This window comes from Ahaetulla prasina, chromosome 4, assembly GCF_028640845.1.
Source record: "Ahaetulla prasina isolate Xishuangbanna chromosome 4, ASM2864084v1, whole genome shotgun sequence".
Lineage (NCBI taxonomy): Eukaryota > Metazoa > Chordata > Lepidosauria > Squamata > Colubridae > Ahaetulla > Ahaetulla prasina.
Window position 1 is genome coordinate 40,151,765 of NC_080542.1, and position 23,225 is coordinate 40,174,989.

The window sequence follows — 23,225 nt, forward strand, 5'->3', positions numbered from 1 at the left end:
CGTTTTAGCACACGAATGCAACCAAATCGTCCAACTCTAATCACCCACGTCTCTCGGATGTTTCAGATTTCAATCCCCATCACCCACCCCAGCCGTCACCAGCTTGCAAAAGCTTTCTCAGCCGCGGCGCCCCCCCGGCAACCTTTCTCCACCAGTTGTGGGCGGGGCTTGCCATTCCCCCCCCCACACCCACACACACAAGCGCGCACCGCTGCTTCCTGGCGCGCGGATGCCGCGCGCGGCCGCGAAGGTGACCCGGGTGGTGGGAGGAGCTTGTTTGCCAACCATGCCCGGGCTGCAGAAAGCCAGGGGTCTCGTGGCTTCACCAGTAGGTTCCTTCTGTCGGCTTTTTTTCTCGCAGGTAAGCACAGGAGCCTGGAAAGTTTGCACTTTCCCCCCCTCTCCTTTCCTGCGCCCCGAAATTCGATGACTTTTCAGTTTGCGTTGCCTTTTTTTTTTTCCCATAGGGAGACCGAAATGCAATTTTTGAACGTTTTCTTGAGATGTCCGTACAGAAAGATATAGGTAGGGTAAGTGAGGCTGCTGCAGGCCTTCAAATAGGAAAGGAGTGAGCGCCAAATGATGCAGTGAGATTTATTTTTGACTCGTTAACATTTCAAAAATACAGTAGGATAGTATTTACTTTGGTATCTCCAGCATGGTATAATGCAGGGGGTCTCCAACCTTGACAACTTTAAGACTTGTGGAGACTTCAACTCCCAGAGTTCCTCAGCCAGCAAAGCTGAGGAATTCTGGGAGTTGAAGTCCACAAGTCTTAAAGTTGCCAAGTGTAATGTATTACTGTAAGTTTTGGCGGGAGTTTTAGGCGGGAAGTATCTCGCTTCTGATTGGATGCAGCCTCTGGCTGAAGTGTATATAAGGAGAGGTTTTTCTCCAGAGTTTTGCTGGGTCACACTATATTAAAGAGCTGTTGTCACTAACCTGGTCTCCTGCCTCGTCAATACCCAAACCTAACATTGGCGACGAAGGTGGGATCTTGAGGCAGAGCACCAGAACAGAGCTGAACTCACTACGAGAATCAAACCCAGCAAGGTGATAGCGAATGCAGCGATGACCGGCTACACGCCACCCACTCCGTTTGACCCTGCCCAGGAGACATGGGGAATATATATGACCCGTTTCGAAAGTTTCCTGGAGGCAAGCGAGCTACAGGAGTCTCCGACAACCGCAAACGGGCTTACTTCATAAGCCACTGTGGGTCCGCAGTCATCGCCGTCGCAGAAGCCCTAGCGGAGCCAACACCGCTACACTCCGTATCGTGGCAGACCCTTCAGACCCTCCTGAAGAATCACTACGCACCAGCCCCGCCCAAATACGCTCGACGGCACGAGTTTGGGGAGCGAGGCAACAAGAAGGCGAGTCTATCAGCGACTACATGGCAGCCCTGAGACAAGCCTCCAAGCATTGCGAGTACCGCGATCTGGACGAAGAGCTGCTGGAACAACTTATACGGGGTCAGAGACATCCGTTTGAGGAGACGGTTGCTAGCCAAGAGCAACCTGACATTGGCAAACGCCTGGACGAAGCCAGAGCCCATGAGATGTCCAACCATGCAGCAGACACCTTACAAAGCGACTCACGCCGATGGCGGGCGCAAAGCCGAGCACAGTCCACCACGAAGAAACCTATCGTGAGTCAACCAGCGAAGAGGAGGAAGAAGTCCACTACACCGGAAAATCGACAAGGAAGACCCGGAGGAATGCGGAAGTTGCGGGCGACATCAGCGCCAAAGATGTAAGTTCAGGGCGCCATTTGCGGCGGTGTGAAAGGAAGGGCACCTGGCTCAAGTCTGCCGAGCACCCCAACCTTCCCGCCGAAAATTCAAATCGGCCAATCAGAGCGGCTCTGAGTCAGAGATGCAAACCCACATTCCGAAATTTCAAACCAGCCAATCAGAGCGCGAGATCGGCGAGGCGACCGCGATTGGCCAGGAAAGAAAGAGCGCGAAGTCAAACCGAATGACTGTTACCATAGACCACGCAGCTACCCGCATCAAGAAAAGATCTTCACAAACCCGACAATTGAAGGCGTACCGTGCCGACTGGAAGTAGACACAGGATCAGCTATCACAATCATGTCCTGGGACACTTTTGTGAAAGCCTTGCCGCACATCGCAAAGCGCAAGCTACAGAAACAACGGCTCCGGGTGCAGGATTACCAGGGCAACCGCATCCCTGTTCGAGGGACAACGACCGTCGAGGTCAAGTACGGGACATACGAAAAGACCCTGCCCATCACGTTAGTCGAGGGAACCTTGCCAAGCTTGCTGGGGCTAGACTGGTTCCGGGCGTTGGGAATGGGGGTGACTGGCGTCCACCGGAGCGGATGCAACCTGCAAAACGCCCTAATGGAGGAATTCGCAGACGTATTCGAGGACCGTTTAGGCAAGTACAAGGGGACCCCTATCTCCTTCAATTTAGACCCCCAAATAGCTCCCATTAGGTTAAAGGCAAGGAGGGTTCCTTTTGCACTCAAACCTAAAATCGACAAAGAGTTAGATAAATTAGTCAGCCAGGGGATACTAGTGCCAGTTGACCATGCCAAATGGGAGACGCCAATCGTCACCCTATAAAACCAGACGGGTCCATAAGAATTTGCGCTGATTACAAGGCTACCTTGAACAAAGCATTGCAAAAGAGCGCCTACCCAGTTCCAGTAGTGCAACACTTATTGCACTCACTAGGGCACGGACAAGTTTTCGCCAAATTAGACTTGGCACAAGCGTACCAACAGCTACCCGTAGATGCTAGCACAGCTGAAGCCCAGACCATTGTAACGCACCGGGTGCCTTTAAGTGCACCCGTTACAGTTCGGGTGAGTGTGGCCCCGGGCTATTCCAAAATTTGATGGAGCGGCTCCTACAAGGGTTACCGGGAGTCGTACCCTATTTCGATGATGTGTTGGTATCAGGGGAAGATTTAAGAGAACTGGGGAAGCGGTTAAGGAAAGTTTTGGCCATTTTTAGGGCGGCAGGATTAAAAGTCAAAGCAAGCAAGTGTCAGATAGGGGTCGAATCTGTTGAATTTTTGGGCTATAGAATAGACAAAAGGATTCACCCACTGAGAGCAAAGTCAAGGCGATAAAGAGAGCCCCAGCACCCAAAAACAAGACAGAACTCCAGGCTTTCCTGGGTCTGGTAAACTTTACGCCGTGTTTTTAAAAGACAAGGCAACCGTTGCTGAACCGCTGCATAAGTTGCTTGGAAAAAACACTGCTTGGTCGTGGGGGAAGTCAGAGAATAGGGCATTTGAGGCAGTAAAAAGTTTGCTATCAAGCGATAGCCTGTTAATACAATACAACAACAGACTGCCGTTAGTATTGGTTTGTGATGCGTCCCCCTATGGAGTAGGAGCTGTACTTAGCCACAGACTCCCAAACGGCACTGAAGCCCCTATAGCGTTCTATTCACGAACGATGTCCCCGGCTGAGAGGAATTACAGCCAGCTAGATAGGGAGGCTCTAATAGTGTCAGGGTGAAAAATTTCACGAATACGTTTTGGGAGAGACTTTGAAATTATCACTGACCACAGACCGCTATTGGGATTACTGGCTGGCGACCGCCCAACGCCAGTGGCACTATCACCCGGCTGACCAGATGGACTATTTTTCTGGCCGCCTACTCTACAAACTGCAGCATCGACCTGGAAAGAGCTGGGGCATGCGGACGCATTGAGCAGATGCCCATTGCCGGGAAATCGAGGACCCTACTCCGGGCACCCCGTTCTACTAATTGACTCTTGGGACTCTGGCCCAGTCACATCGCAGGAAGTGGCTCGGCCTCCTACCGGGACGTTGTTTTAAGAACTGTAATCAGTTGGGTTCAAGGGATGGCCCGCTGCCGGGCGACCGTTTAGAGAGTTTGTAAAGAAAAGAGGGAATTGTCTGTGCAAGGGGTGCCTGCTCTGGGGGATAGGGTGGTAGTTCCAGAGAAGCTGAGAAAAAGTCCTGGAACTACTGCATGAGGGTCACCCAGGAATTGTAAGGATGAAGGGCTAGCCAGGAGCTATGTTTGGTGGCCCCTAATGGACAGGGAAATCAGTGACAGGGTTGGCCGATGCCAGGTATGTCAGGAATCCAGACCACTACCACCCACGGCCCCAGTGTTGGAGTGGGAGAAACCCCAAGGCCCTTGGTCCCGCATACACATTGATTTTGCCGGCCCTTCCACGGCCAAACATTTCTAATTGTGGTGGATGCATTCTCCAAATGGCTGGAGATCATCCTAATGAAATCCACAACCGCTGGAGCTGTCATTGCAGCACTAAAACACCTTTTCGCCACGCACGGGCTACCGGACACACTCGTGTCCGATAACGGCCCACAGTTCACCGCAGCATTATTTGAAGGGTACCTGGCTGAAGAGGGTATCCGACATGCCCTCTCAGCGCCGTTCCACCCTGCGTCGAACGGCCTTGCTGAACGCTTTGTTCGGAGTGCGAAGAAGCGCTATCACGGCGGCCCGGCGATTGGCAGGCACAAATCGACGCATTCCTAACCGTCCAACACAGGACCCCTGTGTGGCCACCGCCGCAGCCCAGCCGAGCTATTAATGGGCGGAAGCTACGGTGCCCGCTAGACCGGCTACACCAACTACGTGCAGGACGGGTTCAAAACAAAACCAGATAGAATCCGGGAATTAAACATAGGAGACTCAGTGTGGGCACATAATTACAGCGACGGCCCAAGCTGGAAGAGGGGATAGTCATAGACAAAACGGGCCCCAAATCTTATCTAGTGGAAATAGACGATGGCAGAGTTTGGGCGCCACATAGATCAATTAAGAAACAGATTGAGCGATAAGGCAGAATTAGGCGAGACCAGCCCTGACTATGATTTAATTAACCCCACAGCTGACTGGAGCCGAGAACAAACAGAAAGCGAGAACCAAACAGAGACTTATCTGAGTCAGGCGAGGTCCAGCGACACCCTCCGGTCCCTCTAGAGGACAGCAGGTCCGAGCCGGCAATAATCCAGGGCCGGATGGCGGGAGGAGGAGCTCAGAGGAACGAAAAGTCCCTCCGCAAGCTCGACTCAACTCCAGAAAGTGAATTGCGCAGGTCCGGGAGAGTCAGGAGACGCCCCACGTACCTGCGGGACTACGTAGAGAAGTAATATGTAAATATTGGCAAAGTGCCTTCTGGGAGGGAAGGAGTGTAATGTATTACTGTAAGTTTTGGCGGGAGTTTTAGGCGGGAAGTATCTCGCTTCTGATTGGATGCAGCCTCTGGCTGAAGTGTATATAAGGAGAGGTTTTTCTCCAGAGTTTTGCTGGGTCACACTATATTAAAGAGCTGTTGTCACTAACCTGGTCTCCTGCCTCGTCAATACCCAAACCTAACACCAAGATTGGAGACCCCGGTATAATGTGCAAATTTTTTCCTGCATGTATTCTGCCTCTCAGGTTCTCAAATAATAGCTTTCATATAGGTCCAGCCTAAGGTGACATTCAAACTCTGAATTTCCTAGCAGGGCACCAGAGCAAACTTTTCCTAGTTTACCGAATAGTTCTTAATGCCATATTCAGAGTGGGTAAGTGATGAAATATATTTCACATTGTCTCAGTGCAAACACAACCTCGTGTACTTCAGTGTAACATGACGCAAGCATGACAGGTCAGTTTGCATAATGTCATGTTGGCTTATGGTTAGGAACAGACGCATATGTGGGGCCAAAGCCTAAAATGAGAAATACACCACAAAAGATAGTTCAAAAAAATAAACAAGAGCACAGTTGGATGTACCTTTCTCATACATGCCTTTTTAAAAGTGATTCTCACTGGCTTCAGTGTGGATATTCCTCTCATAAACAGAATTAATAAATAAATTCCTGACACAAGAGGAGGTAATGATTCCTAGAGGAATAAGTTGTAGTTGTATAAAAAAAAACACTTTTATATAAAAACCCTTGGAGTTATGGTTCTTATAAAAGCACTTTTCCAGGAATGGAAAACATGGGTCTCTGGTAATTGCTAAACTTGAACTTTGATCCACCACTGACATAAGCAAGGGGGAGGGAGAATGTTGAAAGTTAGTTGTACTTCAACAATACAGGTAGTCCTCCACAGGCAACAGCTCGTTCAGTGGCCGTTCAAAGTTACAACGGCACTGAAAAAAGGGACATGACCATTTTTCACACTTATGACCATTTCTCTGAATCCCGTGGTCGTGTGATTTACATTTGGATGCTTGGCAGCTGACTCACATTTATGATAGTAGCAATATCCTGGGGTCATGCAATCCTCTTTTGCGACCTTCTGACAAGCAAAGTCAAGAGAAGCCAGATTCACCTAACAGTAAATGTTGCTAACTTAACCATTTCAGTGATTCACTTAACATATGCGGTAAGAAAAATCGTAAAATGGGACAGAAATTCACATAACAAATTTCTCACTTAGCAACGTAATTTTGAGCTCCATTATGGTTGTAAGTTGAGGACTACCTGTATCTAGGAGACCACAAATTTTCCACCCCTCCTTTAACAGAAGTTTATTTTATTATTATATATGCCTGCAACCACTTCTCAGTCCTAAAGAAAACCAATGCTGATGGTCCTTTGGAAGAACAGATACTAAAACTGAAGCTCAAATACTCTGGCCACCAAATGAGAAGAGAGGAGGACTCGTTGGAAAAGACCCTGATGTTGGGAAAGATTGAATGGGAAAGGAGAAGGGGATGGCAGAAGATGAGATGGTTAGATAGGATCATCGACACAGTGGTCCTGAGTTTGGGCAGAATCAGACAGTGGAGGATAGGGAGGCCTGGCATGGGAGTTGCAAAGATCCTGACACGACTTAACAACTGAACAACAAGCCACTTCAGCCCTCATGTAGAAATCAAGCTGCTTAGAAAGTCAGAACAGGAAATCCTTGGTCCACATCCCAGGACTTTCTGAGATAATTGGATAAAGCAGCTAAAATGCTGGATTAGTCCTCCCTTAGGCATGGAAGTCACCCAAGTGACTTAGGCCAATCACTTTTTCTCAGCCTGACCCACTCACAGGGGTGTTATAAGGAAAATCAGTAGAAATAATGTACACTGCCTTTACTTATACAAAATAGAGCAGTATATAAATCAAGAATAAAATGATTTGAGGCAGGGGTGAAATCTAAAAATTTTCCCTACCGGTTCTGTGGGTGTGGCTTAATTGATGGGCATGGCTTGGTCAGATGACGGTGGGCGTGGCCAGTAACAATAAAAAATAAAAATAATAAAGTATACAAAACAATAAGTGGTACCAAAAACCATCTTTCACACTTTACACACACACAACAAACACAACACAACTGACACACACACACACAATGTAAAAGCAGCTGCACTTCACACAAAATGGCCCTTGCAATAAGCAGGAACCTCACACAGCCACAAAAAGCTCAAAAACCAACTTTCACACTTTACACACACACAACAAAACACAACTCACACACACACACACACACAAAATGCCACATACAGCTTTGTGAGATTTTGTGTGTTTGTGTAGTTAGAGTGAAACACTACAGAAACATACCAAATCTCAGAAAGCTGCACAAATATTTTATTTTATTATTTTATTTTATTTATATTTTTTAGATCAGGGGTCTCCAACCTTAGTAACTTTAAGGTTTGTGGACTTCAATTCCCAGAGTTCCTCAGCCAGCAAAGCCAGCCAGCATTAGTTGCTCGCTGAGGAAATTGATTAGCTAGCAAATGATTCTGTCTGTGCTGAAAGTGAAACTGCTGCTTTTGGGCTGGGAAAGCCATGCATTAGATCAGTAATCAGGTAAGTGCCTTAGAATCTCTTAAAATGAAGTTTTCTAATTGTAGAAAACATGTTTTTTAAGATTCTGCTGATGAGGAATTCAGGTGAGATCGCCAGAGGAGCCTTTAATATTTTTTTTTAAGTTTAAAGGCTCTGCCGATCTCAGCTGAGGGGCGGGATCCTCAAAGGCTTTTTTTTACTTTTAAAGGCATGTTTTCAGCTGAAGAAAAACTACTTTTAAAAGTAAAAAAAAAAACCCTGCTGATGGTGCGGCTTAGCAGAGGCAGGGGGGCGGGGCCAGGGATTTTTGCTACTGGTCCTCCGAACCAGCAGCTGCCATCGCTGCCGGATCGGATGAGCCGGTCCAAACTGGGAGCATTTCACCCCTGATTTGAGGATATCAAATCATTATGTGCCATATAAAAACAAAACTCAAAATATATCCATTAAGGTAGTCCTTGACTTACAACCATTCGTTAGTGACCATTTGAAATTACAATGGCACTGAAAAAAACGAATTGTGACCATTTTTCACATGACTGTTGTAGCATCCCCATGGTCACGTGATCAAAATTCAGACACTTGGCAACTGGCATGTATTTATGACAGTTGCAAGGGTTATGTGACCTGACAAAGTCAGTGGGGAAATCAGACTCACCTAACAACCAATAAGTAATTTAACAACTGCAGTGATTCACTTAACAACTGGCAAGAAAGATTGCAAAATGGGTCAAAATCAGGGGTGAAATCTACTTACTTTCCTTACCGGTTCGGAAGTGCACGCGACGCACATCACATGCATGCGCTGCGCATCACATGTGCGCGCAGACCTTCTGTGCATGCGCAGAAGTTAAAAAACACATTACTTTCTGATTAAAACCAGGAAGTAATGACACCCGGGCGGGTGGGCAGAGCTTTGCTCCACCATCGCTACCAGATTGCCGAACTACTGGCCATGATCGCTACCGGATTGTGCGATCCAGTCCGATCCGGGAGCATTTTACCCCTGGGCAAAATGCACTTAACTGTCTTGCTTAGCAAAGGAAATCAGTTGTGATCATAAGTAACTTCCTGTATTTAGTTAGACAAATGCAACAATCAGATCTTGAATGCACCGGAAGATGACTTTGGAATTGAATATTTAACGTAGAAAATGAGAAGGTATTTGTACCTTTGCTCTGCTATATTCAATTTGTGCAGAAAGTAATGAAAGAGAAAATAAAAACCTGTGCTTCTCCCTATTTTCAGTTGCACGCCTTAAACTTTTTACCTAATAAAAGGATGGCATTAGTTAATCAGATGTCTCTTTTTTTTTCATAAAGCCAATGCTTTCTTGTTTGCCTGCCTGCAGATAAGAAGCTGCTCAGCTCTTTCATCCTCATCAGCCAAGCCAGTGATTGCAGCCAAGGAACCTTTTCCGGTGGACTTAATAGCAGAGAAACGCTATGCCTGGTGTGCTTGTGGACATAGCCAAAAGCAGGTAGCCTTCCAGCATTTCTCCAGGTTTCTTTTATCTTCATTTTGGCCCAAACTTGGAGTCTAGTGTCTTAACAAAACTGGCAAGAGGGTCAGTCCAGTTTTGCAGTAGTATATTGGCTAAGTTTGAAGAACCCAGTTCTCTTCTTGCTAATGCAAAAAGTTTTGAAACTGTTCAACACATACAAGCTTTAAAAAAAAATTGCAAAACAAACTTGCTTCTTCAGGCTTAGCTAAGTCCCAGTTGCTCAGGCTAGGATGTTTTTGTAATGTGAGCAAAACTGTAACTATAAAATCCATAGACAGACAATGCTATCTTTTGTTAGGCTTGTTTACAGTCTTGGTTCTGTGTGTATCTTAACAGCCCTTCTGTGATGGAACCCATAAGAAAAGCGCCCCAGAAATGTCTCCTCTGAGATTCACAGCTGGAGAATCGAAAAAGGCCTGGTTATGTGGGTGTAAATATACCAAGAACCCTCCCTTCTGTGATGGTACCCATAAAGAAGATTTTGTGCAAAAGACTGACCTTCATTCTCAGCCACAGGTATAATGGGAGACCATTGTGGGAATGAAAGAAGTGACTGAACCCATCAGGAAATCAGACCTGGGCTTAATGCTTCAGGACATCCTACTGTGGAAACCTTATTAAAGTGAATAGGAGCCAGTGGACCCTTGCAAACGTGTATTCATGTTGGTAAAGATTCGACAAGAAAATGAGCATTATATCCCTCTTGCCTTGGTGAATCCTCACAGTGTGTGTGTGTGTGTGTGTGTGTGTGTGAGAGAGAGAGAGAGAGAGAGAGAGTTCAGTGTTTCACTTGCTTTATCCCTACTCCTTTAAAATCAATTCTATTGCAAGTCTTTTATTTGACAATTCGCTGCTAATAAAATCAGTGCTCAAAAATTGGTTCATTAGAACAAATATTTTACTTTGCTATCAAAGGGGCCTCAGAGCCACAAGCACTCCCCACTTTGTAGGCCTCAGCTCCCACTGACCATGAATACTGAAACTGATAGTACTTGCCAATTGCCACTTTGAGACGACAAACAGAAAACAATTTGTAGTTAATATGTGGAATACTAATTAAAAAGCAGGTAAGTACAAACTGAGCAGCAGTTATAGCTGAACCATGTTTATGGAAGATCTGTTCTAAGATAAGACAAGAGAAGACGGGGTATCAAACTGGGGGCCTGCGGGCCAGATGTATCACGCGCAGATCACACCCACCCCAGCTCTGTGAAGGGGGAAAACATTGCAATACATCACGTGATCACAACATGATGCGGCGAGTTTGACACCCATGAGATAAAATAACCTTTGTCATCATTTTTTTCTGTGAACACACTGGCATACATAATTGTCAAGCACTATTAAAATGTTGCCCATGTTATATTAGTAAATATTTACTAACAGGCAGAATAATAGAAGCTTAATGCATGTGGCTTTGGGTACTTTATAATAAACAATCCAGTTTTACGTTTGATTTTGACACATAATGCAAACACGCACAATTATTTTCCCTCTGAGAGATACAAATTTTATTTTTCTCTTAATTTTCCTCCTTAGTTCTGCATTTTAATACTTCTAGGGAACCCTGAACAAAGATCCCCTCATCTTCCAGGATATTATCACTTGGACTTCCTCAGAATAGGGAATTACCATTTTTGGCACAAGTGATAGTTTTTCTGCTGTGCTTAAGCAGTTAAGCAGCCATCCGAGTAGGAGTCAACTTGGTGGCGTCATCTCTGTTGCAATTAAACTCAGCCTTGTCAGCAATTCCTGTCTTAGGCAATCACTTTCTTCTACCCAGGCAGCTCAGGTATAAAATCTACTTTCAAGAGATCAGAGTTAGATTGCATCACTGTCTATATAACTTCTAGGGCTAGACTAATAATTGCAACTTCTCAATTACCCATATTTTTCGGAGTATAAGACGCACTCCCCCCCCCCAAAGTGGATGGAAATGGCTGTGCATCTTACACTCCGAATATTGCAGTGGGGAAGGGAGGTTAGTGTGGCACTGATCAGCTGTTGTATAACAGGTTGCCGTGGCAGCAAACAAGCCAGTTGAATGCTGGGAGGCAGAGGCAGATTTCCCCCCCCCTTCTTTTCTTCCCCAAAAGCTAGGTGCGTTTTATAGTCCAGAGCATCTTATAGTCTGAAAAATATGGTACTTAATAGCAGCCTTGTGCTAAATGCTTCTGCTGTTCACAAAAGCCTCTGCTCTACTAGAATTTCGAGTAGAAGAAAGGCTGGCTCACAAGGAACAAGTTTTGATCAATTTTGGTCTTCTTGTGAGCTACTAAAGAAAAATGCATTGCCCTCCCCTGCTTTTATTCCATTTTCAATGAATTCTAGAGTGGTTTGAATTAATCTGAAAGGAAAGAAACAAAAGATTGATCCCATGTGACCTAGAAGAGGAGAGAGGCGTAACAAAAGAAAGGGAGAGTCTAGGAACTTACACTGTAAATGCCACTGAAGGGGCTGTGCTTAGCTAGTCCTGTTTTCCTTACATTTAAAGAAATTATTCAGTGGGCCAATAAATATGCTGCTTCTTAAAAACCTAAAGTATAAAAAAAAACCACTTCTGTTTCAAAAATAATTAAAAATTCCATTATAATATTTGTGGTTTTCAGTGATGGTCAGGGGTCTCCACTGTAACAAAGAGTCATCTTTACAACAGCATAATTAAATACCCAATAATTTAATCTTATTGTAAATAAAATAGAAGAATCGTTTAAATAATGTGCATCTTTGAGAGTTTTTTTTTACACGGTAAATAGGCATAAATAAAGTCATGTCTGAATTAAAAACATCCAAGAAATGATACAGATGTGGGCAAAAAGAAGACTTTGTTCTATGAGATCAGGAAGGTGGACTCAAACATCAGTATTTCCAAGACCATCGTCACGTACAGTGAATTGCCTGGTGTGGCTGGGCTGACGTTCGAGTGCTGTACAGCTTCTCTGCTCTCTGTTCAAAGGCCGAGGCCATCTGCTTGACTACTTCATTAAAGAAAAGTTTAGCCAGTTGCGAATGGAGGCTGGATTTGAATTCAAAGGAGACCTGTGAACAAGTTGAAATAAATAAATTTGTGTTAAATAGACACCTAGACACGTATATATACAGGTAGTGCTCAACTTTCCTCCGCAACACAAAATTTATGTTGCTAAGTGAGAAATTCGTTAAGTGAATTTTGCCCCGTTTTATGACTTTCTTTGCCACATTTGTTAAGTGAATCACTGCAGTTGTTAAATTAGCAACATGGTTATTAAGTGAATCTGGCTTCCCCATTGACCTTGCTTGTCAGAAGGTCACAAAAGGGGATCACATGACCATCATGTGGGCTGGGAAGTGGCTCACCAGGCTAATGTAGCCTGTTATTAACACACAGCTGCCTGCAGTTACAATTACTGCAGGCTCGAGTCCCACCAGGCCCAAGGTTGACTCAGCCTTCCATCCTTTATAAGGTAGGTAAAATGAGGACCCAGATTGTTGGGGGGGCAATAAGTTGACTTTGTATATAAATATACAAATAGGATGAGACTATTGCCTTACACAATGTAAGCCGCCCTGAGTCTTCGGAGAAGGGCGGGATATAAATTCAAATTTTTTAAAAAAATCATAAATATGAATCATTTGCCAAGCATCTAAATGTACATCACATGTCCATGGGGATGCTACGATGGTCAAAAGTGTGAAAAATGGTCAGTCACTCTTTCAGTTCCATTGTAACTTCAAACAGTTTACTTAGTGAACTGTCGTAAGTCAAGGATTACCCGTATAAGATTTCTCATGCTGGCACCACATCTATGCCTGCTTAAATAAATGCATAATAGTACCAGGACATCAGTACCACAAAACCTGAACATGAAAGTGAACTGATCAATCAGTGACAAATTTACAGTGCTGCAATAATTTAGAGTATACACGAACCTTTGTACTTGTGATAAAACTGGACTTTGCCAATTTGCACATTCTTGCCCCATATTCTGTTGGTTTTGGAGTCACTCCCCTTTCTCTATCGGGAACTAGTATATGAAAGACACTTACATAAAATTTGAGTGTGCAGGAATCCAGCCGTCCCATGTTTCCTGGCTTAAATTGCCACAATGTCTCCAGATGCCGAAATAACCGCCCATCTTTACTCACAGCCTGAAAGATAAGACAAATCAGCAAAATTAATACCTGCTTGCTTAAACTCATTTAAACAGGAGAAAAACAGCTTGCATTTGGCGATCCTTTTGCTGGAGCTGTAGGATTAATCTGGTGGTCATTGAACTCAGGCAGAATGTGACCATTAAAGCTAGCATCCAAAAAACTTTCTTTTCCCATTATATTCATTCAGAGTGACAAAAGAGAATTTGCTTTAGAAATTATTTAAAGCAACAGAAATTCAGGGAAGTTCTCACAGGTCCATTTATTTAATAAACCAAAAGACGAGCATGGATGTTCTGAATTGTTTTCCTGCACCTTGCAGCTATCTTGGCTACAAAATTCCAAAGGAATATTTCAGTAACGAACGTCCCTAATGGGGAATAGCTTAAAAGATTCCTATACTAGAGAAACTTGGAGAGTTTTCTTTTCCAGTGAGGAAAGTCAGAGAAACTCTCCACCTGATCTGTGTCCAGAAACATGATGGATAATTAGAGCAGTTTTCAGATATGCAGCCTTCAACACCCAAAATTCCAAGTAAATATGGTCATTGTTGGGTTTGGGGAGTTCAATTCTACTCAGCTGAGGGTGCCAAGGCTTAGGAAGGGACACAGGATGCCCACGCAACAAAAACTTTTGTTACAAAATATATATTGTCTTGCAATATATATATGGGAAAGGAAGAGGGGGACTGGAATCACTTGAGAACTGAAAACTCTTGACTTAGGACCCAACTGTGACACTATCACAAAATAGCTGAACTTTTGAATACATTATGGTACTGTGCCTTAATAGAATTTCACATATACATTTTGCTACATTTTTATTTCTTTAATAGATTTGTATGGCTTCTCACCTTGTAAACATAATTCTGGGAAGCAGACAATTTTTTACAAAAAAACTACAGACCAAGCAATAAGAGCATAAAGGAACAAACTGGGGAAACTAGTAACCAACCCATCTGGCTTTAACTAATAAATTAATATCCCTGCCTGAAAGAATATCCATGACCTAAAGGCATTCTAGGAACGTGGTGGCTCAGTAGCTAAGACACTGAGCTTGTTGATCAGAAGGTCTGCAGTTCAGCGGTTCGAATCCCTAGTGCCATGTAATGGAGTGAGCTCCCATTACTTGTCCCAGCTTCTGCCAAACTAGCAGTTCGAAAGCATGTAAAAATGCAAGTAGAAAAATAGGGACTCTGGTGGGAAGTAACAGCACTCCATGCACCTTCGGCATTTAGTCATGCCGGCCACATGACTATGGAGACGTCAGAGAGCGTCTGACGTCTCCATAGTCTTTGGCTTAGAAACAGAGTCTAAGTCTTCTAAGTCTAAGTCTAAGTCTTCTAAGTCTTTGGCTTAGAAACAGAGATGAGCACTGCCCCTAGAGCTGGAAACAACTAGCATGTATGTGCGGGGAACCTTATCTTTACCTTTTTAAAGGTATTCTGAAAGGACCACAGAATTGGGGGGGGGCTTGACCCAATGTCAGGTGATACATATTTCTTGATTAGGGATCAGTATTAGTATCATATCACCTCTAGAAGAAAAACAACACTGGAATTTGTGTTTTCAGATAAAGGATTTGAATAGCAAAAATATTTTTTTGAGACCAGCACTCTATAACGATACTCTCCAGATACATTAGACTATTGAAGGCAGCAGGTTATGCTCACCTATAGCAAATCTTCATGTGGGAAAATATTAAAAAACCTTGGTATCATTGCGTTAAAAAAAAGGGAACCCAACTTTCGTTTTGATGACTTAGCTGACGTTTGTCACATATCAACTGATAAGTAGTTGCAACACCAGTGTTCTTTCTGAAAGGACAATGACATAAAACAGTTTCTCCCAGGGTATGTGTTAAGAGAGCAGTGCCCAAGAAAAGGGAAATGAGTCATAAGCACCAGTTCAAACCAGATTTAAGCTGGGTTAACAATATTATGACACAGGGACAATCAGGGGAGTTGTCAAAAAAGTCAAGATGACAGTCACACAGTTGAAACACACAGCTGGCTGATCCACAAAATGGCTGACCACACTTCAACCTGGTAAAATGTTCTAATCTAAATAAGTGTGTTAGTTTCAGGTTCAAAGCGTCATTACAGCCCAGAAAATCGGGTTAACTGAATGAACCATGGATAAATTATTTGGGGGGTTAGAGTGTCTTGTGAATGTGTCCAGTTTCTGGAAAAACAAACCACTCAATTTGTAACTAGAACTTAAAGCCATCTGAATATCATGCATTACCCGGATCTGGCAATGAGGCACTGAAGAGATCTCCGAGACATAGCGCTCAACCACAGGAGGAAATCCCACTTCCAGTTCAGCCTGGGAGACTTCTTTGTGATGGGAAATTATGCGGGAGCAGTTGCACCAAGGAACAAAGAGCTGGTAGCTGTCAACATCAGCAATAATGTCATACATCTGGTCAACAGAGTACCTGCATGAGCAGAAGTAATGGGGATGGTGAGCAAAAACCATCAATCAGCATTTAAAGACAAAGATACCGTTGGAAACTCTAAATCATGGATCAAGTGAAATTACCCTCCAAACTTTCATTAGCGTTGCTCAGTTTAAGCTATGGATAAATATGAAGTCTATATCTGAAATATTATTCAGTTTTGATCATTGCTTCTCAAACAGGTATGAAAAGATCAAAAGAACTTCTGTGAAAACAAGCATTTCAGGTTGAGGAAACGTTCCATTTATTTGGTAGATGAAAATAAGGTGCTTTCCCACCAATTTTTGGCAGGACAATCTCAGGATGTGAGAAATGTGCATATGTGCCACATCTGCTTAGTAAGTTATGAAAATCCAGCCATTAGGTCTTTGGTCTGATCCGTCATAGTTCTTATATTTTTAATATATAAGAAGTAATCAATAAAAGTAATCAATAAAAGGATGCCTCTAAAGTTGTAGATCTGTGGATACATACCTATATCTAGAATGGTCTAAATATATGATTACATATTACCAAATGTTTCAAAGTAGAGCGAAATCCTAAACTCTCAAATCAGGAGATATTACTACCAGACAACTGGATATTTCATTAAGTGAGATCTCAGTACCGCTATTCTATCAAGTGAGATCTCAGCCAGGAATTGCTTACAATCATGGTTAGAACTGAGCTACTCACGGGAGTTGACGGATTTCAGTGTATTCCATACGCTTGGCACCAAGTAGAGGAGCTGCAAGATTGAGAAAGAGCCGGACCTGCTTTCTCATAATTGATCTGGAGTCCAGGAAAGAGCAGGAATTCATAATTAGAGGACCAAGGAACCTACTAGAGCTTAAACATCTCCAGTGATGCATAATGGGGATGATCCTGTAGAAAAGGGAAAAGGAGACATCAAAGATGGCAAAGCTTAGAAGAGGGAATGGTGAGTTTCTTTATTTCTCAACTGAAGGCAGATAATGCTACTGATAAGAGCTTCCCTTAAGACTAACAATAGTTGAGAGACAATTCTCAACTTCTCTAAGTCTTAAGTTCATAAGATTCCAAAATTCCCAGATAATGAATAGCTACACACACCAAGTAACAATTACTAGCCAATCTTAACTAATTCAAGGGAAAGGAAGGGAAGGTTAGTATCTAAGAGGAAAATCTTGGAAGAAAGGAAGAAAACCCACTCCTATAACACTGCTAGGAAAATTATATGGACATATTTGTATTGTTTAGTTGTCAAACTTGATTGTGACTATATCTTTTTTATTTGAAACACATTTAAAGGGCATTGGTAATGCTTCTCTGAATAATTGGCGAATCCAGAAAAGCAGGATGGTCGATTTTGACCCTGGTTGAATCCTTTTTTCCATTTCCAATAGTGTATTTATATATTTAAGAGCTGTTTAGAAAATTTGGTTTTATTTTTGCTTTCATCCTATACTTGTTTTTATCTCTTTTAAGGTTTTTATTTTTATTCTGTGACAAGTAGAATTAGCTTTGTTATGGGAATTACTCAAATATTTAATTATTAGGCAGTACATAAATAAACTAAGTTAAGGTTGCAGTTTAATCTAGAATCAGTAAATAATTTCCACTGAATTTAGTGCAGCTTAATTTAGAGTAGACTTTCTACTGAGGTGTGTATGATCATCTTACTGTGAAGAATGAGGAGTTCAAAATGCCCTTTTTTATTGTTACATCAATTCCAGATATTAAATATATTTTATTATTATTAAATTATATTACATAATTTAACAATCTGGCTATTAAATCCATTACACTGAATGAATTATTTTACTGATTATCATACTAAGCAAATGTATTCCTAAGCCTCAGAAGTTAACTAAGTGAAACTCAATTCATTTTCATTATTGGAAATAAATTATACAGTGTGTTCAAAAATCACTTTTAATGAGGTTTAGTTTTAAGTAGATATGCTAGGTATGAATGTTCACTGAAGTGATACCTAAGAATCGTTTACTTGCTACTCTGCAGAAATAAACCTACGGGATTGGGTGGCACCATTCCCAGATGCTCCGTTTGCCGACGATGTCGGCAAACAGAAATGATGCGGTGGCCATCAGAAAAATTGGATTCTCGTGTCTTGTTAAAGCTTTAGCAAACTTGCTTTAATAATAATAAAAAAAAGAGTTGCGGCTTTCACATAAACACGTTCAGCCTAAAAGAATCACTTTTCTATGGCATCCCCATAACCCACCAACAAAATAGCCCCGATCTAGCCCAGTTTAACATATCGTGTGAATCCAACCCATCAACCTCCAGCCATGGGACCGCCTGCCTTCTTGCTCTTGGCAGCCGTTTAGCCCGCCGGTGAGGACCAGATTCGGTTGGGGAGAAAGGAAACCGGCAGCAAGAGAAGGAAAGACAGAAACCCCCCCCCCCCCCCGCGATCATCGGGACCCAGCTAACCCCAAGCCACCATTTCTTCCTCTGGCACACGCTCTTACCGTGCATCTCTTGGAAAGCGCGGACGCAACCCGCTCCCGAAAAGTCCTCGAAAGGCATCCGAACTCTTGCTAAGGTGCCTGGTTCCAGCCATTGCTCAAATGTGCCGTCCGAGCGCCAACGATTCCGAAAGAGCCGGCGAAAGACCAGATCTCCGCCCCCTCTCCTCCCCTTCACACCCCTCCAGGCTCACCCGATACGCCCACAGCAGCCAGACTGGCAGTTTTTGATTTTAAAGACCATGAGCTCCATTGTTCTTTACAAAGATAGGAAGTAGTCCAGTCCCCCGTTTCGAATTTTAAAAGACTTTTTAACATGCAAGGGTGAGCTAGGATCGTACAGCGTGCACTGATGAAATCTGGTTGGCAATTTGTGGCCAAGGGTAACTTTGATGGTGAAGGTTCGTTCTCAAAGCTGGTGGAAAAGTTTCCGAACGTCTCCTTACCAGGCTAAGTAATATCTTCAGCGGAGTTTAGGATTCTTCGGTGAGGATGTTACCTAGCCTGGTAACAAAACGTTCGGAAAACGACCCACCAGCTCGGAGAACGAACCTTCACCGTCCCTCATCCGAGCTACAGATATTCGCCACTATTGCAAGGGTAACTATCTGCTCCGCCCCGCACAGTATTCGTTGGAGTGTTTTAACCTTGATTTTACCGAAGTAGCAGGTTGGTAGATTCAGACAAGCACTAAACCACAACAAAATTATCCAAGGTGAAACCTAACAGCACATTGGTGCAAAGGCTGTTTTGTGAGGATCGAATTTTGCTTGCAGTCCTTTCTTTCTTTACCCAAACTACCATAATAAAAGCTAGTAAGGAGTGTGATTTGCTGTCAGTTTATATTCTGGTAGCTTTCCTGTCTGTGGTGGGGGTGGGGGTGTTTTAGAAATTCTTTTTGTTGGGCTGTTTGCTGTGAACTTCATTAGCAGTTTTTGATTAGGGTATTCCTTTGTTTTTTGATTTGTGTTAACTTTGGAGTTAATCTGTGCTGATCTGGATGCTGATTGGTGGTGGAGAGGTGCTTGGGTCTTTTTGTTCCTTTTTGGACTGGGTGATTGTCTATAGATGTTGTTAATGTCTATGTGTCTATTGATGGCTGATTTGTCCAAGTGGCAGGCTTCTAGAAATTCCCTGGCATTAGCTTGGTCTAGGATTTTTCCAACTGAAACTATGGTTAAATCTGCCTCTATGGAATAGAATAGAATAGAATAGAATAGAATAGAATAGAATAGAATAGAATAGAATAGAATAGAATAGAATAGAATAGAATAACACTACTAAAAACTTTAAGTTTTCAAGAACTGTTAATTAGGTAAAAGTGGTAGAGTGTGATAGAAATGGGATAGTGGATAAACAGGTCTGGTTTCCAAGTCAAATGTATAATGACACAAGTGGAGGGCCTGTAGCCTCCCAAATTATTCATAATTCCATAACTGGAGTCTGAGCAATCATGAAGGATGTCAAGAGCTCAGGTCCAGAATAGTAAAAAGTTTCAGATTTAGATGGAATATGTGAGTAGGCTACAGACTTGCAAATGGGGTCTTAAGTGAAGGGGGAGGGGGAATCTTGGACTGCATTAATAAGGCAAGAGGAAGAGGTTTACAGTTTTCCTTTGTCTTGGGGGAATTTAAAGAGCTGCAGTTAAAACCAGGCAAGTTCCTCTTTCTGAGCAAAATATAAGTGGAGAAAAGAGAGGGAGTGAATTAGGCCATATTTATTTTCAAAAGCTTGAATATTTATTCCAGTAGGCTAAAATGAGTTAATGCAAGCAAGACAGGTAGGAATGGGTGGGGGTAAAAGATGCAAGTGTTTCCAAAATTCTTTTAGAAGGAAGGTATCCTGTCACAATCCTCTTCTTCTTCAACCTTCCTCTTCCCTTTATTGAAAAATTGAGTGAATACTTGCTCAGGCTCACTGTGCTCACTCTTATTGCAAAACACTGTCCCCTTTACCCTAAAGGCGCTTTTTAAAAAGGCAATTGAACTTTCTTTGTTTTTCCTTTAAGATGTTTCACTTCTCTTCCAGGAAGCTTCTTCAATTCATGAACTGAACCTGAATGACTGAGAATCTTGACAGACACCGTCCCCTTTATATAGAAGAATAGAATAGAATAGAATAGAATAGAATAGAATAGAATAGAATAGAATAGAATAGAATAGAACAGAACAGAACAGAACATAATAGAATTTTTTACTGGCCAAGTGTGATTGGACACACAAGGAATTTGTCGGTGCATAAACTCTCAGTGTACATAAAAGAAAAGATATGTTCATCAAGAATCGTAAGGATAGCATCTCCTCTTCACTCCAATTTGTACTCTGGTATCAAAGGGTCTGTCACCTTTGGGACATCTAATTACATAATAAGTGTGATGTCCTTTCATTGTCTTGGAAATCCTATTGCTTTATAATTAAGGTAAAGCAGTTGTAAGAGTAGAAGAGTTAAATTTCTTTGGCTGTTTTACAATAGGTCTTCTAACACTGGTAGTATTTTGTCTATTGTTCCACTCAATGGAAAAGGAGTGGAGAAGAAAGATAGATTACTGCGGATCAATGTTTAGCTATAGAAATAGTGTTCACAAGAACCACTGGTGACTTTCTTGTAGACATTTCATACCAAATTAGGTAACATCATCAGTGCTGAGAGAGATTTGATGCCTGGGACCACAAGTCTATTTTATTATGTGTCAGAGAGCTGCCTTGAGATGACTTCATGAAAATTGGAAAGAATGTGTTTGGCCAAATCATGCTGTGCTAGATCAGAAGTACTTTAATCTGAATCTCTGAATCTTTAACTTAGAATTGGAAGATGGAATCTAGAATTTATTTGTAGAGATTACATATAAAAACTTGTGCACTGCAAAACATAGAGGGCAAATGTGCTGAGCCCTACTATTAGCTCTATGAAAAAAATCAAAAAAAGCATTGACTCCATTTTTTATATACGAATACTCAAAGTATGATAAAAAAAGATGATCTTTTAATTTCAGGGAAGAAAATACTTAAAATAGGCATTAAATAAATTCTGTATTCTCAAGACTTGTTCAGAAGGAACCAAGGAGGAGCCAGAAGGAAAGTCATAGTAGCCAAAATGGAAATAATGGAGATTTTGAGACAAAATAACTAGTAATAGCAATAGCGTTTAGACTTATATATCATTTCACAGTGCTTTATGCTGCAATTCTTGATTTTATGGGAAAATAAAACTGAGTGTAGTCAAATACAAGCCTTGGATTTCAAGAAAGTGGATTTTAATAAAAAAATAATCTGAATTTAGGGGAATCTGAAAGGAAAATGAATTCAAAATGGGTTAGGAATTACTTTAAAAAAATGAAAAATTAGAAATCTAATCGCAACTACCAGTATCTAAAAATAGTAGAGGAAGCTACCATGATTCTAGAAAATGCTGAGTGAAAAGCTAAAAATCAGAAAGGACGTTGTTTTATGAAGATAAAACAAAAGGTAACAAAAAAAAAAATATCAGAAAAATTCCATGCCTATTTTAGCTCAGTCTTGAATGGTGGAATAGATGTTCCACTATATAACTGTACAGATTTAGCTAAAGAATTGGATTCCACCTTGTGATTCCTAATCAGGTTATAACTGAATGATTTCTGGTAGTCCACCTGATGGATTAGTCTGAACACTGAGAAATTCTGAACAAAAATGAAGCACAGCATAAGGTCAATCTAACTTTCAACATCTACGAAGATTCCAGAACACACAAACTGATGAGAAATTAATATCAAAATTATAAAGTAGTGCTTCATAAGCCAATTATGAATAAACAGTGTAATATGGCTGCAAAAGAAAGCCAGATGAAATTTTAAAGCTTATAGATTAATAACTTTGCAATACCTCCATCTGGAGGTTTTTGGTAGCAGAAGGATTTGCCATTGCCATCTTATGGAATGTTTTCAAATTTGGCATATAGTCAGGCCATTTCCTAGTAGTTTCCCTGTTTAGCTTCTGAGGCCATTAATCAGGTGCTCTACCTGCTGAGACAGATGCAATTTTTAGGCTGCATTAATAGAACATAATTTCCAAATAGAGAAGCTTTTTGTTCCCTTATATTCTTCACTGTCCAAGTCTGCACTGAGTGCTGTGTTGAGTTCTGTGTGACATATCTTAAGAAAGATTCAAAAGAGTTGGAATGGGTGAAGAAGACACACAAAGATTATCGCAGATGCTAAGAAACTGGATGTGTTTAGGCTTAAAAAAAGATTAGTATGGTTAGGGGCATTTTCCTGTCTCACAGGGAAATCACACATTAAAAGATCAAGACCTCTTTTCTACCATCCCAGACAACAAAAATGTTTTAAAAATGGAGATTATGGCGGAATATTTTGGAAAGTTGAAAGATTAGGATCAGTTTGATAGTGGAACAAGTAATCAATTGAGGTTATGGGTTCTCTGTCATGAAATGTTTTCAAGCAGTGGCTGGACAGTCATCTGTTGGAGATTAACTATACTTTAGATTTTTGCACCAATTTCACTGACAATAGAAGCTGTGAGATAAGTATCAGTGGTGGGTTGCTATCGGTTCACCCCAAATCAGACGAACTGGTAGTGGCGGCAGCAGTAGGCTCTGCCCACATGCTTGGATGTCTCTGAGCATGCACAGCTTAAGTACATGCGCAAAAGCATCATGTGTGCGAGCGCATGCATGCCCATGAGCAAACTGGTAGCGGCCAAAATTGAAACCCACTACTGGTAAGTATACTCCTCAGAGCACTGCCTGGTAGTCCTTTTGACAGGTAAGTATAACTGGAATTTTGAGAGCATTCTGTAGCACTTCCATTGAATAGTTTCTAGGAGAGGGCCTTGTATATCCATAAGAGAACTGTCAAGACTAGGTGCAAACAACCATGACATAATTAGGCTAAACTGGTGAGGATTACTCCTGACCAAACTCAA

At 42.2% G+C, this 23,225-nt stretch overlaps 2 protein-coding genes across 2 annotated transcripts; one reads left to right on the top strand and one right to left on the bottom strand.

Annotated features, from left to right (window-relative positions):
• The first annotated feature begins 212 nt into the window (after window positions 1-212).
• CISD3 (CDGSH iron sulfur domain 3) lies at window positions 213-9,904 on the top strand. Its single transcript, XM_058183786.1, has 3 exons — window positions 213-361; window positions 9,113-9,241; window positions 9,602-9,904. The coding sequence occupies exons 1-3, from the start codon at window positions 230-232 to the stop codon at window positions 9,785-9,787; spliced, it is 447 nt and encodes a 148-aa protein (XP_058039769.1). The 5' UTR covers window positions 213-229; the 3' UTR covers window positions 9,788-9,904.
• A 1,735-nt stretch (window positions 9,905-11,639) lies between these two features.
• Window positions 11,640-18,444, bottom strand: LOC131198763 (coenzyme Q-binding protein COQ10 homolog B, mitochondrial-like). Its single transcript, XM_058183785.1, has 5 exons — window positions 18,310-18,444; window positions 16,532-16,720; window positions 15,643-15,835; window positions 13,292-13,393; window positions 11,640-12,304 (listed from the first exon to the last, which is right to left on the bottom strand). Exons 1-5 carry the CDS (start codon window positions 18,399-18,401, stop codon window positions 12,146-12,148), a joined length of 735 nt encoding a protein of 244 aa, XP_058039768.1. The 5' UTR covers window positions 18,402-18,444; the 3' UTR covers window positions 11,640-12,145.
• Window positions 18,445-23,225: the final 4,781 nt, after the last annotated feature.

What these genes read in the sequence shown, in the direction of transcription:
- CISD3 (XM_058183786.1), top strand. Translation starts at nt 230, where the DNA reads ATGCCGCGCGCGGCCGCGAAGGTGACCCGGGTGGTGGGAGGAGCTTGT. An exon ending in GTCGGCTTTTTTTCTCGCAG is followed by an intron (nt 362 to 9,112) that starts GTAAGCACAGGA and finishes GCCTGCCTGCAG; the next exon opens with ATAAGAAGCTGCTCAGCTCT. An exon ending in GTGGACATAGCCAAAAGCAG is followed by an intron (nt 9,242 to 9,601) that starts GTAGCCTTCCAG and finishes GTATCTTAACAG; the next exon opens with CCCTTCTGTGATGGAACCCA.
- LOC131198763 (XM_058183785.1), bottom strand. Translation starts at nt 18,401, where the DNA reads ATGGCTGGAACCAGGCACCTTAGCAAGAGTTCGGATGCCTTTCGAGGA. An exon ending in CGCTTTCCAAGAGATGCACG is followed by an intron (nt 16,721 to 18,309) that starts GTAAGAGCGTGT and finishes CCTTTTCTACAG; the next exon opens with GATCATCCCCATTATGCATC. An exon ending in CCTGCACACTCAAATTTTAT is followed by an intron (nt 12,305 to 13,291) that starts GTAAGTGTCTTT and finishes ACTTGTTCACAG; the next exon opens with GTCTCCTTTGAATTCAAATC.